The 15,630-nt window shown below is 40.7% G+C and overlaps 1 protein-coding gene across 8 annotated transcripts in view; it reads left to right on the top strand.

Annotated features, from left to right (window-relative positions):
- KIF1B (kinesin family member 1B) overlaps positions 1 to 15,630 on the top strand; it is a 151,067-nt gene that overhangs the window by 100,648 nt on the left and 34,789 nt on the right. For 5 of the 8 annotated variants that reach the window (XM_061382761.1, XM_061382758.1, XM_061382760.1 and 2 more), the window contains 7 exons: positions 1,046 to 1,224; positions 2,027 to 2,164; positions 3,328 to 3,576; positions 11,845 to 11,963; positions 12,931 to 13,016; positions 14,621 to 14,750; positions 14,923 to 15,085. In XM_061382761.1, coding sequence (XP_061238745.1) covers positions 1,046 to 1,224; positions 2,027 to 2,164; positions 3,328 to 3,576; positions 11,845 to 11,963; positions 12,931 to 13,016; positions 14,621 to 14,750; positions 14,923 to 15,085 — 1,064 coding nt within the window. The remainder of the gene's footprint in view (positions 1 to 1,045; positions 1,225 to 2,026; positions 2,165 to 3,327; positions 3,577 to 11,844; positions 11,964 to 12,930; positions 13,017 to 14,620; positions 14,751 to 14,922; positions 15,086 to 15,630) is intronic. The other 3 variants (XM_061382765.1, XM_061382764.1, XM_061382763.1) reach the window with 1 other exon arrangement.

Genomic DNA, 15,630 nt, shown 5'->3' with positions numbered 1-15,630 from the left:
TTTAAGTCCTCTGTGCCTTCTCCTCTACTAGGCTCTGAGAGGCAGTTTTGTGTAATGGACAAGCACATGCATTCTGCAACCAGACAGCCAGGTTCCTACCCCAACTCTCCCAGTTGTTTGACTCTAGTAACCTGGGCCTCTAGTCCCTCACCTACAGAGGGAGTTTAGCAACTGGACCTGCTACCCAGGGTTTTTGTGATTTCCTGAGGGGTAAGAGAATGAATACACATACAGTGTCAAAGTAGTGTCTACACATGGTAATTGTGATGCCAGAAACATCACACCACAGTATAGATTCATTGTTCTGCATGTCCCTCTGTTTGACAGTCTCCTGACTGCTAAGATTACGGGGAATAGGATGAGGGGGCAGTATTGAGAAGTAGGTAAGATCTCACACTGCCTGACTTTGGGAAAAAATCATTCTGTTTTTCTAGGGCTGTATTTTTAGTTTCGTGAAATAGGAATAAGATCTCTTATTCTTTTGTAACTCCATCTCATTTTGTGATTATATATTAACTATTTTCCTCTTCAAATAGATTAAGTGATGGCAGAGGCTAGGTCTTTTTTTCTCACAGCTATACCTAGCATTTCATTAATGGTTGGTTAAAAAAAAAAAATAGGGAGTTGCCAAGAAATAAATGACATGATGAATGCAAAGCACTTTTCTGTAGTAAACACTTTTAAGAGTAACAGTTATAATCCTCTGAATTTAACAGAAAACCTTAGCACGTGTCCACCTGCTCTCATTTGGGGATGCATTCCTGGGTCCACCTTCTGTTCTCTATGGAAGTCTTTGTTCAGTCAACCAGGATATATTTATTGAGATTTTAGGTTGTGCAAAAACACTGTGCCAGGCCAGGAAAACAAAGACTGTAAATAGCTAAATGATTAATATACAAGTAGCCACGTTTCTCAATCAGAAGCTGTTGACCACATGCTGCTGTTTGACGTCTTTCCCATTGGGCCTGATTATGTTGCCTTGTTTCTGAACCTCACTTGGAAAAACAAAAAGCCTGTTTGTCCCTGGTTTCTTCTGTCCCTTTAGGTGCAGTTTCAGTTTGTTCTGCTCACGGACACGTTGTACTCCCCTCTGCCTCCTGAACTGCTTCCCACTGAGATTGAAAAAACTCAGGAAGACAGACCTTTCCCTCGTACAGTGGTAGCTGTAGAAGTTCAGGATCTGAAAAATGGAGCAACACATTATTGGTCTTTGGAGAAACTTAAGTATGAAAACATTACATGAAAAGCCAGTTGCTTTTATTTAGAAAATAATAATGAATTGCTCACGCGGGCTCTTTTCTCTGTGATGTTGCCACTGCTTCCTTTCTGTGCATCTAAATGCTGTTGCTGGTGTTGGTAATAGCACTGTCCATTCGTTTTCTTCTAAGTGAACAAATCGTGCTCTGTGAATACCTTTGTCATTTGTAGAGGTGATTTACATTTACCCTCCATAATGCTCCTTTGGCAGCGTGTGTACCAAATTTGAAATGACAAAGGGAAGATTACATGGTACCTTGTGCAAAGATGGCACGCAAATTTGGCAGGGAGGGGGGTGGAATCAAAATTAATTAACCCTCCATAGACCCTCTTATATTTTATAACTCTTAATTTTATAATATCTGTTTCTGTCTTGGATCTAGTAATTATTCATCTTTTCTGTCCTGGATCTCATGATGATGATGAATAAACAGGAAAGTTATAGCATAGCTTCCTTTGCCTTTAGTATAATGAGGTATTTTGTGCTGTTTCAGTATGTTTGAGATACCATATGCCATTGAACTACATTTATGCTGGGACTCAGTAGAGATTAGGTGGCCATTCTTGACTTTCTTGATTGCTTCTCTCTATATTCTGACACCTTGGATACTGAGTGTTAGAGTTTCTGTGCTTTTTGCCTTCATTCTTTTTTAATATCATTAAATGGTGGGAGCAGCTTTTTAAAACCTTGCATGGAAGATCCTTCCAGTGTGAAACTTTGATGTGGCCTTGTGGTACTAACCCAATGCACTTTACGTTTACTGTCCAGGCAGAGGCTGGACTTGATGAGAGAGATGTATGACAGAGCAGGGGAGATGGCCTCCAGCGCCCAAGATGAAAGTGAGACCACCATGACTGGCAGTGATCCATTTTATGATCGGTTCCATTGGTTCAAACTTGTGGGAAGGTATGTGATGATTTTATTCTTTTCAGGTAATGGTTTTAATTGTTTAAAGCCTCAAAGGTATTACATAAAGTTAAAGAAAAAAGTACAAAAAAGCCCCCATTTATAATCTTATTCGCTTACACATAGCCACTGTACCATTTGGTATATTTTCCTTCCCTTTTATCCAGCTGGCAGATTTAAATCTCAGACTTTGAAACAAAGTAGCTGACAGTTTCCCCTGCCTCTCAACTCATTCACAAAATGTCTTACTCTTGACCAAGATAGATTTAAAAGAAAAAGAAAACCTGTGTCTGTATCTGGCATGGTTCAGAATCACAGTATGACATGCAGTTTATCAGACTACAATTTCTCTATGACCTGCTACATCCTCACTTTAATTTTTAAAACAGTGCATCTCAGTTTAGTCTTTACCAAGAGTGAATAGTTGCACATCTGAGTAGCCCACTTGCACCTCTTTTATGTATACTTTAGTCAGCATTGAATGTGAGGCCATATTGAGTCAAGTTCTTAGAGATTTGGAATTTTAAAAGCAGAGAAATGTAAGTTTTCACCTTAATGATTTCAGAATTTGAATTATTTTCTGATTGAGAAAACTTTCTGACAGTTTTAAAGGACCTGGGTTCAAAGGTGAAGCTGAAGTCGTAGTATTTTGTAGAAATGACATTAGTCTTTTTCACTCTACTCTAATCGTAGAGTGTGTTTTCATTTAAAGAGATGAATTGGCCAGACACATTTTACCCAAGCAAGGTATATACCTACTTTGCCATATATCATTCATCCATTTTGTTTTCTGCTCCACAATGACATGGAGATTGGAATAAAGATTTAAACTATATTATTTCACTTGATATTGAGTGGCTCCTTTGAGGCCTGGCTGCTAATCTTTTGTGTGAACGGGAGAACATAAATGTTTTACAGCATGTTATTTACCTGGCATATTCTACTCATGTATTCCCTTTGCTTTTCTTATTCTAAGGATCAGTCCTTGTTCCCTTTCACCTGAACCAGATGATTTATGCTTATTTTGTCCTTTTGCTTTTCCACTTGCTTATTTTGTTTTGGTTCCTCAGTGGGTTCTGTCCTGTTGGCACCTGTAGCTTCCTGTTTAACCGACTGTTCCTCTCTCCTTGGCTGTGTCCATCGGCGTGTCCCCTGGTGTCTAGCTCCCCCATTTTCCACGGCTGTGTGAATGAGCGCCTTGCTGACCGCACACCCTCCCCCACTTTTTCCACGGCCGATTCCGACATCACTGAGCTGGCTGACGAGCAGCAAGAGGAGATGGAGGACTTTGATGAGGAGGCGTTCGTGGATGACACCGGCTCTGACGCAGGGACGGAGGAGGGCTCAGATCTCTTCAGTGACGGGCACGACCCGTTTTACGACCGGTCCCCATGGTTCATTTTAGTGGGAAGGTTGGTGAGGTTAAAGTGAGAAAGGCGAAAAGGGACCAGCTCTTGCTCTAAAGAGGCTCCTTATGCAATTTTGGACAATTTTGCTTTAATCTAGTTCAATTCATGATGCGGGTGAGAGAGCCCTCAGGCAGCGTCTGGGAGCTTCTTGGCCTCCTCAGTACAACATATGTGGCAGTGTGTGAAGACTTTACATGGAGGATCCCTTGTCTTACAAGCCTAGTAATTTTGTTCTGAAGGAGGAGACCCCAGAGGAGAAAGTAATTAAGCCAAGAGTCACACTGTTCTGGAGTTGGAGAGTGTTATTGTGGTCTGATAGTTCCTCTTGTAGGAATGTAAGTGAGGAAGCCTAAGGGGGCAATATGAGAGGGAGAACAGAGCAAGTCCAATGTTAGGAGAAAGGGATTCTTGGCATCAGCAGGAATCACAGGGACAAACGTAGAGTCAGGAGTAACATTAGGTTTATTTCTTGCATAGTCTATGAGCCCAGAAAAGAATCAGGAACGTGAAATTCCCTCTGTCTAACTCAGATGGATACCTTTCTTTTGCAGTTTCGTGGATCTTTGGCTTCTGCTAAGATTTTACCTGTAGGCATTGTAATGATGAATCTCATAAAATTATCTGTTGAGACTGTCAACAATGGATATTTGTTCAGTGCTCCATGACACTGCTTTGTGTTGAGTTTAGCTGCCAAACTGAGGCATTGTCTCTGGCCCCATCTGTCAGTGATGCAGAGCTCTCATGCACATGTTCCTCATACTGGGGTCTTTGTCTACATCCTTCCAATCTTCATGCTGAAGTAATTTTAATTACAAATTCAACAGTGCAGCACTCACTGGATTAAAAAAAGTATTATGTTTCGAGGTATTACATTTAATTTCAGTGGTAATTTAAAACCATGTTTTGTTGAACCCTTTAAAAATAAAGGGAAATTACTTCAGTGTTAATGGGTTAGCACAAGTTATCTAAAAATAAACCTAAAGTGCAGCAAGTCTCCTGACCCACTAGGTATGTAAGGTTCTAAAGCTTAGCTCATAGTATGGTGTTGGTTGGTTACCTGGTGAGAATTAAATGTAGAAGATAATCAGCTTTATGGAAAGGGAGAAAAGAAGTGCTTTTTTGATAGAAATGAAGACCTCGGTTATGACCATAGGTTGGAATATTGGATTGGAATATTAGACAGCCTCAGGGTTTTATAATGGTAAAGGGGCATTTATTTAGGTTTTCCATGAATAAATGTAAAGGGATTATACAGCCATGAATATTGTCTGGTGTATGCCGGGAACAGATGTTCAGGATTTCAGAGGAGATGATTTATATTAAAACTGAGGAAGGCAGTTCTATGCACAAATCAAGGGGCCATAACGCGTTCCTGGTTTTACGGCTATTCCTAGCCTCTTTTCTACGAGGGTCCGAAGTTGGAACCAAGTTTTTATGGGTAAACTGCTCAGTCCTGGTGCCGGTTGTGCAGCTTCTCACCTTCTCACGCTGCTCACTTTTTTTCTGCATCATCGTAAATGAGGAATAGGTGGCTTCACACTATGTGGCATGTTGGGAAGAACACTGACCTAACAGGGCTGACAACTTAAACTGAGGCCTGTTGGGTTCTCAAGTGTAAAATAGAGAGTTAGGTAAGAAAAAAAAGAAATCTTTTTATTCTTTCTTATTCTTTCATGCATTCTAGAAGAGTGAATATTCTGGTTAAGAGTTCTACTCGGAAGCATTTGTATTTTGAGCCAGTTGTATGGAAAACTTAAGTCAGAATCCCACTTAATGGGGAAATTCTCTGCCTTAAGATGTATGTATTTTCTCTCCTTTTAATCATATCAGATTGAATTGTAAGTATAAGGCAGTCACCTCTACTTCAATTTTCAAGTAAATTACTTGTGGAACTATGGCTTAGGAATTGACTTTTCCATTTCTTTGGGTTCCCTGGTTCTGAAACTCACTTGACTTTGCAAGGAAAACAGTAGGGAGGAGGTGAAATCGTAGTGGTCAGCAGAGTGAAGGGTAGCTCTTTATTTTCACCCTTGATGGCATTTCTTACCTACAGACAATTCATAGCAACACAGTGTCACCCAGTTACGTACCAGTCATTCCCTGTGTAAGAGGAGTAACTTCTTTGCTGTTTGTGTGATTCATGGGATTAGATTTCCCCTATTGACATATAATTGCAAATACAATTCACATAAAATTTCTAGTTTTTTAAAAAATTCCATTTGTAGGTTTTGATTCATGGCCTTGGCTGCCTCTGGTGAATTTTTATATGAAAATTAAAAGAGCTTGTCCCTTTAGCTGTTCTCTTATGGCATGCTGGGATGTTATGAATCATCCATCATCACTTGGGATGAAATGTGAAGTATTTAAGCTAGTCTTCTGGTTAAAGGTCTCCTGTGTTATTCTGTGACCTAAGTACCTGAACTGACATTCTTTCTGTAACTAGGATCTTCATTATCTTTGTGTTGACAGAATTTGTTTCCCTTTTTATGTACCCTCACAGAACTTTATGCTAATATATCCTTTACATCTTCCCCTCTCTCATCCCTCTTCTCTTTCAGTCTGCTAGATCAGGATACAAGGATTCTCAAGAATGAATAATAACTATAAAAATTCCAGTTTTAAAAGCTTTGTAAGAGAGCTTTTATAAAGTCCAGAGCATTGATTTTGGGTTGGAGAGCCTGTGTTCTCATAGGACAAAGAGCTGTCTAGAGACTGTGGGGTTGTGTAGACACAGGGCTGATGCCCATACCACTGCCTTCAAATTCTAGAGTTCTCTCTCTGAAAAGGGAAATCCGCAAGGATACTTTCTATTCTTAAACTTTTGAAGTAGCCATTGCCATAGACAGAAAGGGGATTCTCATCTTTACTGTGTGCTCAGATAGTACTTATTTCTTGGGACTTCCCTGGCAGTCTAGCAGTTAGGACTGAGCTTCCACTGCAGGGACCCAGGTTTGTTCCCTGGTCGGGGACTTAGGATCCCGCATGCCATGTGGCACAACCAAAAAGTTAAAAAAATAATTTTTAAAAAAGGGTTCTTGTTTTTGAATAGCTACTTTTAAATATGAAAACAGCTGTATAAATTAAATATGGTTAAGAATCTAAACATGTCATATATAGTTAATATCTATTATGAGTATGACTTTGAAAAATCAACCCAATATAAAGTTAAATGGTTTTGCTTCTTACCTCTGGTTTAACCTGTTTTTCTGGAAAAATCTTCCACTTCTACTTAGAGAGCAAATCATTTTCCCATTTACTTATGTCCATAGATATTCAGTCATTCAACAGCTATTTTTTGAGTGCATTTATTCAGTAAATCTAGCCAGGCCCTCTGCAGACAATGGCAAGTAAAACCAGACATAGTTCCTGCCCTCACGGGTTTTCCTTGTGGTGGGTGAGATGGACAGATGATTGCATAAGTAAATGGAAATCATAGCAGTGATGGAGTTGTGTGTTCCTGAGATCATAAAACATTGGGGAGACCTGTCCTAAGAGAGTGGTATTTGAAATAAGACCTCAAGATGTGAAATCAAAGGTTTGGAATGGGTAGTAGAGCTCAGAGAGGACAGCAGACAGGGATGGAGCATGCGCCATGGCTCTTTAATAGTCAAGGGATTGGAAGGGGGCAGTGGCTGGAATGCTGGCAGAAGATGAAGGTGGTCTGTATGTGTGCTGACTTTGGAAGTGAAATGATTCATTTAGTACCTTAAGCCAAATTCTTAGTCTTTAAACTGTGTCATAGTAGTTGATGTTTGAGAGTCTTGTTTGTAATCCTTTTCAGACTTTTCATTTTAAGATTTTTGTATCATACAGCTTTTAGCCCTCTTTTTTAGCATTGCCCTCCCCCCTTTGGAGCAGACTGAAAGGGAAGCAGATGTCGTTTGATCTGATTCCATGTTCACTTGCAATTGTGGGTTTTTTTTGGTTATACTTTCATTCATATTTCATTTATGCTCTTTTACTTTTATTACCATTTGTTTTCCTGTGGTGTATTTTGTCTGTTTTCAGAATTGTTTTCATTTCTTTGAGTTGAAATCCCAAGAATCTACTCCATCTTCCTTTGCTTTGTTTTAAAGTAGATTCAGAGCAGGAAAAGGTGCAGACATGCATACAAGCATACCTCGGAGATATTGCTGCTTGGTTTCCGACTACCACAGTAAAAGCAAATATTGCAGTAGCCAGTTGCATGCCTTTTTTGATTTCCTAGTGCATGTAAAAGTTATGTTTACATTACATTTGGTCTATTAAGTGTGCAAAGCATTGTGTCTAAAAAAACAACATACATATCTTAATTTGGGCTTCCCAGGTGGCTTAGCAGTGTAGAACCCACCAGCCAGTACAGGAGATGCAGGTTCAATCCCTGATCCAAGATTGCTTGGAAAAGGAAATGGTAACCCACTCCAGTGTTCTTGCCTGGGAAATCCTATAGACAGATAAAGCTGGCAGGCTACAGTCCATGGGGTTGCAAAAGAGTCAAACACAATTTACTGACTAAACAATGATGACCTTAATTTAAAAATACTTTATTGCTAAAAAAAAAAAAAAAATGCTAGCCGTCATCTGAACCTTCAGTGAAATAGACTCTGCTGGTAGAGGCTGCTGTTTGATAACATTTTACCTACCCACTGTGTTGTTACTGTGGAACTTTCCAAATTGGAATCAGTCCATTCAAACCCTGCCCCTGCTTTATCAAGTATTTATGTAGTATTTTAAATCCTTTGTTAACCATTTCAAAAATCTTCCCAGTGGCTTCACTGGAAATAGTTTCCATCTCAGGAAGCCACTTTCTTTGCTCCTCCATAAGAAGCAACCCTTCATCCCATAAAGTTTTATAAGACAGCAGTTTATTCACATCTTTAGACTCCTCTTCTAATCCCTGTTCTCTTGCTGTTTCTACCACATCTGCACTTAACTTACTCCATCGAAGTCTTGAATCCCTCAAAGTCATCCATGGGGGTTGAAAACTTCATCTAAACTCGTGTTAATATTGATACTTTGACTTCTTCCCATTAATCACAGATGTTCCTAATGGCATCTACAATGACGTATCCTTTTCAGATCCATCAAAGAAACCACTGTCTATGGCAGCTGTAACCTTACAAAATGTACTTCTTAAATAATAAGACTTGAAATTTCGTCAAAATGACTTCTTGACCCATGGGCTGCAGAGTGTGTGTTGTGTTAACAGGCATGAAAACCTTAATCTCCATCAGGGCTCGTGGGTGACCAGGTGCATTGTCAGTGAGTGGTAATATTTTGAAAGGACTCTAGCTCCTGCCCCTGAGCAATAGGTGTCAACAGTGGACTTAAAATATTCCATAAAGCATGTTGTGAAAAGATGTGCTGATCATCTAGACTTCGTTGTTTCATTTATAGAACACAGACAGACTACATTTAGTGTAATTCTTAAGGGCCCTAGGGTCTTCAGAATGGTAAGTGGGGATTGGCTTCAGCTTCAAGTCACCAGTTGCATTAACCCCTAATGAGAGTCAGCCTGTCCTTTGAAGCTAGGCATTGACTTCCTTCTAGCTCTGAAAGTCTTAGATGTCATCTTCTTCCAATAGAAGGCTGTTTCATCTGCATTGAAAATCTGTTATTTAGTGTTTTTGTTGTTGTTGTTCAGTTGCTAAGTCATGTCCAGCTCTTTGCAACCCCCTGGACTACAGCATGCCAAACTCCCCTGTCCTTCACTGTCTCCTGCAATTTGCTCAAATTCATGTCCACTGAGTCAGTGATGCTATCTAACCATCTCATCCTCTGCCACCCCTCTTCTCCTTTTGTCTTCAATCTTTGCTAGCATCAGGGTCTTTTCCAGTGAGTCAGCTCTTCGCATCAGGTGGCCAAAGTATTGGAGCTTCAACTTCAGCACCTGTCCTTCCAATGAGTATTCAGGGTTGATTTCCTTTAAGATTGACTGGTTCAATTTCCTTACAGTCCAAGGAACTCTCAAGAGCCTTCTCCACCACCACAGTTTGAAAGCATCCATTTTTTGATGCTCAGCCTTCTTTATGATCCAACTGTACATGACTACTGGAAAAACCATAATTTTGACTATATGGACTTTTGTCAGCAAAGTCATGTAATCCTTTTTAATATGCTGTCTAGGTTTGTCATATCTTTCCCTCCCAGGAGCAGATGCCTTTTAATTTCAAGGCTGCAGTCACCATCCACAGTGATTTTGGAGCCCAAGAAAATAAAATCTGTCACTGCTTCCACTTTTTCCTCATCTGTTTGCTATGAAGTGATGGGACCAGATGCCATGATCTTAGTTTTTTTGAATGTTGAGTTTTACTCCAGCTTTTTTTCACTCTCCTCTTTCACCCTCATCAAAAAGCTCTTTAGTTATTTAGTGTTAGCTACCTTCATTAATTATCTCAGCTGGATCTTCTGGATAATTTGCTGTAACTCCTACATCAGTACTTCTGCTTCCTTTTGCACTTTTATGTTATGGAGACAACGTCTTTCCTTAAGCATCATAATCCAATCTCTGCTAGTTCCATACTTTCCTTCTACAGCTTCCTCATCTTTCTTGGCCTTCATAGAATTAAAGGGAGAGGACCTTGCTCTGAATTAGGCTTTGGCTTACAGCAATGTTGTGGCTGGTTTGATCTTGTATCCAGACCACACAAACTTTATATCATCAATAAGGCCTTTTCACTTTCGTATATCATTTGTGTATTCACTGGAGTAGCACTTTTAATTTCCTTCAAGAACTTTTCCTTTGCATTCACCGCTTCGCTGACTGACACACAAAGCCTAGCTTTAAGGCTGTCTCAGCTTTCAGCTTGCCTTCCTCACTAAGCTTAATGTTTCTAGCTTTTTATTTCAGGTAAGAGACATGAGACTCTTCCTTTCACTTAAACACTTAGAGGCCATTGTAGGCTAATTACTTGTCCTGATTTCAATATTGTTGTGTCTCAAGGAATGGGGTGGGGGCGGGGCTCAAGTATAGGAAGAGAGACAGGGGAATGCCTGTTGGTGGAGTAGTCCGAACACACATTTACCGAGTAAGTTCACTGTCTTGTGTAGGTGTGGTTTGTGGCATCTCAAAACAATTACAGTAATAACATCAAAGGTCACAGATCACCATAAAGAATACAATGATAATGAAAAACTCTGAAATATCATGAGAATTACCAAAATGTGACAGAGAGTCATGGAATAAGCAGATGTTGTTGGGAAAATGGTGCCTTGCTGGAGACATGGTTGCCACAAACCTACTTATAAAAAATGCAGTATCTGCAAAGTGCAAAACAATGGAGCACAATAAAACGAGGTATGCCTGTATGTGTCACATTGGGCTACATCTGATTTCTTGACGTAAATGTTTACCTTTTGTCTTGTCTCGTGTCCAAGGATCAGCATATACCAAGTGAGAAGATAGGAGCAACAGTAGGAACTAGGTTGTTTCCCATCCACTAACTGGAATAAATACCCAAACTTTGTGATCAGCAGTTTGTATTGCTTAAAGAAAAAATCAAAAGCTACAAAATTATGAAAGAAAATAAAAAAAGAACCAATGTGATACAACTTTGCTAGTTCATCTGAAGTAGAAAATGTTAGGTCTTATTTTGTGTATCTGATTTCTGAGTAAGGTTTTGGGCTCTGGAAGCAAAAGACACCCTTTGTGGATCGGTGTCTCCTTCCTTAGCATTTTTGTTGATGTCCATCCTGAGTCTCCTGCAAGCTCACTAACAGATATTTCTGGTTTCATAGCCTTTCTGCCCATATGTGTCAGTCACCTTGCCTAAATACAGTCATTTCTTAGGGTAAAAATAAAGACCCACAGTGTTGTGACTTGAAATCTATTTTAGAGTTATTAATTGTATTTCAGTCACATTTCTCTGGCGTTTTTTTTTTGGGGGGGGGTCTCCTGATTTCTATTTTATCTATCAGGAAAAACAAAACAAAACCTCTTTATATAGTTACATGAAAAGGTTGAACTCCTTAATGGGTTCCCTTTTCCCCACCCTTAGCAGTATTCATATCTTAGAAGTCTACTTCCAACTGTTAACTCCTCTACCTGTTGTAATTTTTATAGGGAGTGATTTAGTGTAAGTTGATCTTTCACAAGCATTTGCATTTGTTTATATGTTATTTGTGCCAAAAAAGCACCCGGAGACAGTCTAAGAGTACAAAACAGAGCGGCAACCTTAAGACAGGGCCCAGAAGCCAGCTCACAGTTTCATGAAGATATTCTTGGTAAATCTGAAAGCCAGCCTCTCTGTCTGTGGGATGCTCAGATGCTTGTCTCCTGGTGTCTGTCTCTAGGGCCTTTGTTTACCTGAGCAACCTGCTGTACCCCGTGCCCCTGATTCACAGGGTGGCCATCGTCAGTGAGAAGGGAGAGGTGCGTGGATTTCTGCGTGTGGCTGTGCAGGCCATTGCAGGTAGGTGCCCCTCTTCTGAAATGAAAGCTGTGGGTTCTTTGCCTTGAGACAAAGCAGGCCGGTTCCGTATGGGCCGTGTTTCAGTTACACACTTCAAAACAAACCGTGGTGCATCTGACTATCTCAAAGAGAGCCTTTACTGCTTCCTTTCTAACTCTTCTTCCCAGATTTCACAGGTAGATCCTGTTTGGTTTGTAGTAGATCCTACTGCTATTTTTGAATAATGGGGTGAAGGGATTTCCTTTACCATGAGGAACAACTCTTGGATTAACTTTATAAAAGTAATTTGCATTTTAAATAATGGATTTTAACTGCTTCAGAAGTAACGAGATTTTCAGACATTTTCTTGCCTACTTTTCTCTCAGGATACAGCTAGACATTTTGTGCTTTGGCTGCAGTTTTGTAATGCGTGGATCAAGATTTTGATACTTTACACTTTTCCAAGATCCAGCCTACCTTCTGAGGAAAGAACATGGCTATTCCCTGTTAGCTTTTCTGTTTTAATTTCCAAATGCTGTGCTGTATTTAATGACCTTTCAGCTTTTCTCCATGGAAATGTGTGACAGTCACCAATGTTGACTTTATGGTGGTCTCCACAAATTCAGTCTAGTATTTTCAAATATTTGTTGAGTATTATTGAATATAGTCTCACCAAGGAAAGGGAACAGTATTTCTAATTATGATATTTGAGCAGTATCAAGAATCAAACTGATTCTTTATTAACTAGTTTCATTTGAGCAAGGAGAGGGGTATGTTTCCCTGAGTGGAGATGGAAACCCTATTTGATCTTACTGCTTTGGTCTCATTCTTTCTCATGCAAAAGACTTGTTCTTTAGTATCTCCTCTTATATTAAATTTTTGGGACCTTAAGTTTCCACTGCTTTCCTGTTTATTTTGTAATCCAATGAGTCATTTTCCCTCGGCCCCATATGTCATCTCATCCTTGCTTTTTTCTTTTCCTGCTTAGCGGATGAAGAAGCTCCTGATTATGGCTCTGGAATTCGACAGTCAGGAACAGCTAAAATATCTTTTGATAACGAGTACTTTAATCAGGTGAGAAATCTTCCAGGAAGAGAAAAGCCCTGTGGAAGAAGAAAGAAGTAGACAGATTGGTTAGGAGGATGGATGTTCAGCACTGGAGGGAAGTTCTCCCTAGAATTAAAGGGTGTAGGTAGCCACAGGATTGTTTAATAGAACATAGGACATGTCTGACAGTTCCCAAGGCGAGGGTGAAAGCCCAGCATTTACACTATGTGGTATCACCTTTTCTCAGTTCAGTTCAGTTTAGTCGCTCAGTCGTGTCCGACTCTTTGCGACCCCATGAATCACAGCACGCCAGGCCTCCCAGCTGCTGCTGCTAAGTCGCTTCAGTCATGTCCGACTCTGTGCAACCCCATAGATGGCAGCCCACCAGGCTCCCCCCGTCCCTGGGATTCTCCAGGCAAGACGTGGGTTGCCATTTCCTTCTCCAGTGTATGAAAGTGAAAAGTGAAAGTGAAGTCGCTCATTTGTGTCTGACTCTTAGCGACCTCATGGACTGCAGCCTACCAGGCTCCTCCATCCATGGGATTTTCCAGGCAAGAGTACTGGAGTGGGTTGCGATTGCCAGGCCTCCCTGTTCATCACCAACTCCCGGAGTTCACCCAAACTCATGTGCATCGAGTCGGTGATGCCATCCAGCCATCTCATCCTCTGTCATCCCCTTCTCCTCCTACCCCCAATCCCTCCCAGCATTGGGGTCTTTTCCGATGAGTCAACTCTTCACATGAAGTGGCCAAAGTATTGGAGTTTCAGCTTCAGCAACAGTGCTTCCAGTGTACACCCAGGACTGATCTCCTTTAGGATGGACTGGTTGGATCTCCTTGCAGTCCAAGGGACTCGCAAGTCTTCTCCAGCACCACAGTTCAAAAGCATCAATTCTTCGGCACTCAGCTTTCTTCACAGTCCAAATCTCACATGCATACATGACCACAGGAAAAACCATAGCCTTGACTAGACGGACCTCTGTTGGCAAAGTAATGTCTCTGCTTTTCAATATGCTGTCTAGGTTGGTCATAACTTTCCTTCCAAGGAGGAAACGTCTTTTAATTTCATGGCTGCAGTCACCATCTGCAATGATTTTGGAGCCCAAAAAATAAAGTCTGACACTGTTTCCCCATCTATTTCCCATGAAGTGATGGGACCAGATGCCATGATCTTCGTTTTCTGAATGTTGAGCTTTAAGCCAACTTTTTCACTCTCCTGTTTCACTTTCATCAAGAGGCTTTTTAGTTCCTCTTCACTTTCTGCCATAAGGGTGGTGTCATCTGCATATCTGAGGTTATTGATATTTCTCCCAGCAATCTTGATTCCAGCTTGTGTTTCTTCCAGCCCACTGTTTCTCATGATGTACTTTGCATATAAGTTAAATAAGCAGGGTGACAATACACAGCCTTGACGTACTCCTTTTCCTATTTGGAACCAGTCTGTTGTTCCATGTCCAGTTCTAACTGTTGCTTCCTGACCTGCATATAGGTTTCTCAAGCATCAGGCAGTCCTTAATCCACGTAACTTTTCAGTCACAATTATTTTGGGGGCACATAAACAGACGTAAAAGAAATGTGGGAAAAATATGTTGTCATACTACTTATCATCTACTTATGCTGCCTTGTTTTCAGAGTGACATTTCTTCGGTTGCATTGACCCGTTCTGGTCTGTCCTTGGAGGAGCTGAGGATTGTGGAAGGACAGGGTCAGAGTTCTGAGGTCATCACTCCTCCAGAAGAAGTCAACCGAATGAATGATCTGGGTGTGTAATCAGAGTGCTGTGACTGGGGGTGCTTTCCAAGAGGGGAAAACACTGACCATTGTTAAGGATGATCACTACTTTTATCAACTAGTGATGGAAGAATACACTCTCCTCTCTGAAAGGTGCTTTGTCATTATTTGAACCATACCTGTGTTCATTTGACCTGCTTTAGATCTGAAGTCAAGCACTTTGCTGGATGGTAAGATGATGATGGAGGGATTTTCTGAAGAGATCGGCAACCACCTAAAGCTGGGCAGTGCATTCACTTTCCGGGTCACAGTGCTGCAGGCCAGTGGAATCCTCCCAGAGTATGCAGACATCTTCTGTCAGTTCAAGTAAGTATGCAGACATCTTCTGTCAGTTCAAGTAAGCCCCACTTTGCTCCTCCTTCCTAGCCGTTAACCTGGTTGGTGACTTTTGTGCACTATAGAGTGCTCTTAGACTTGCCAGATTGTACACTCTCAAGAGAGAAATGACTCCCAGACCCTGAAATAAAATGCTTTCTTTACTCTGGTTGGGAGTAAGAAGTGGAAACAGGCAACGGAACGAAACAGAGTTCATAGTGGGAAGGAGTGCGGCCACACATCCTGCTAGAGGTTCAGTTATGGACTGTCCCCCTCTGCCAGGAGTACAGGGTCAGATCCAGTTAAGCTTACTCATCAGCCTTTTTAATGTTCTTCATGCCAAAATGTCTTGTTAATAAACAAGTCTGAAATCAATGAATTATCCAACTGCCAATTATGCCTGTTTAATGCTTGGGAAAAACAAAATGTAAGTCGTTTAAAGAACAGCAAAATTCTATATCCATTGAAAGAAAGCTAGTAAGTAAGTAGAGAAGATGTGACAGGTTTCATTTCTCATCTGTTTAATAAGCATTTTC

The sequence above is a fragment of the Bos javanicus genome, chromosome 16, assembly GCF_032452875.1.
Source record: "Bos javanicus breed banteng chromosome 16, ARS-OSU_banteng_1.0, whole genome shotgun sequence".
Classification (NCBI taxonomy): domain Eukaryota; kingdom Metazoa; phylum Chordata; class Mammalia; order Artiodactyla; family Bovidae; genus Bos; species Bos javanicus.
Note: the sequence above shows the minus strand (reverse complement) of the source record. Positions and strands in the feature narration are given on the sequence as shown.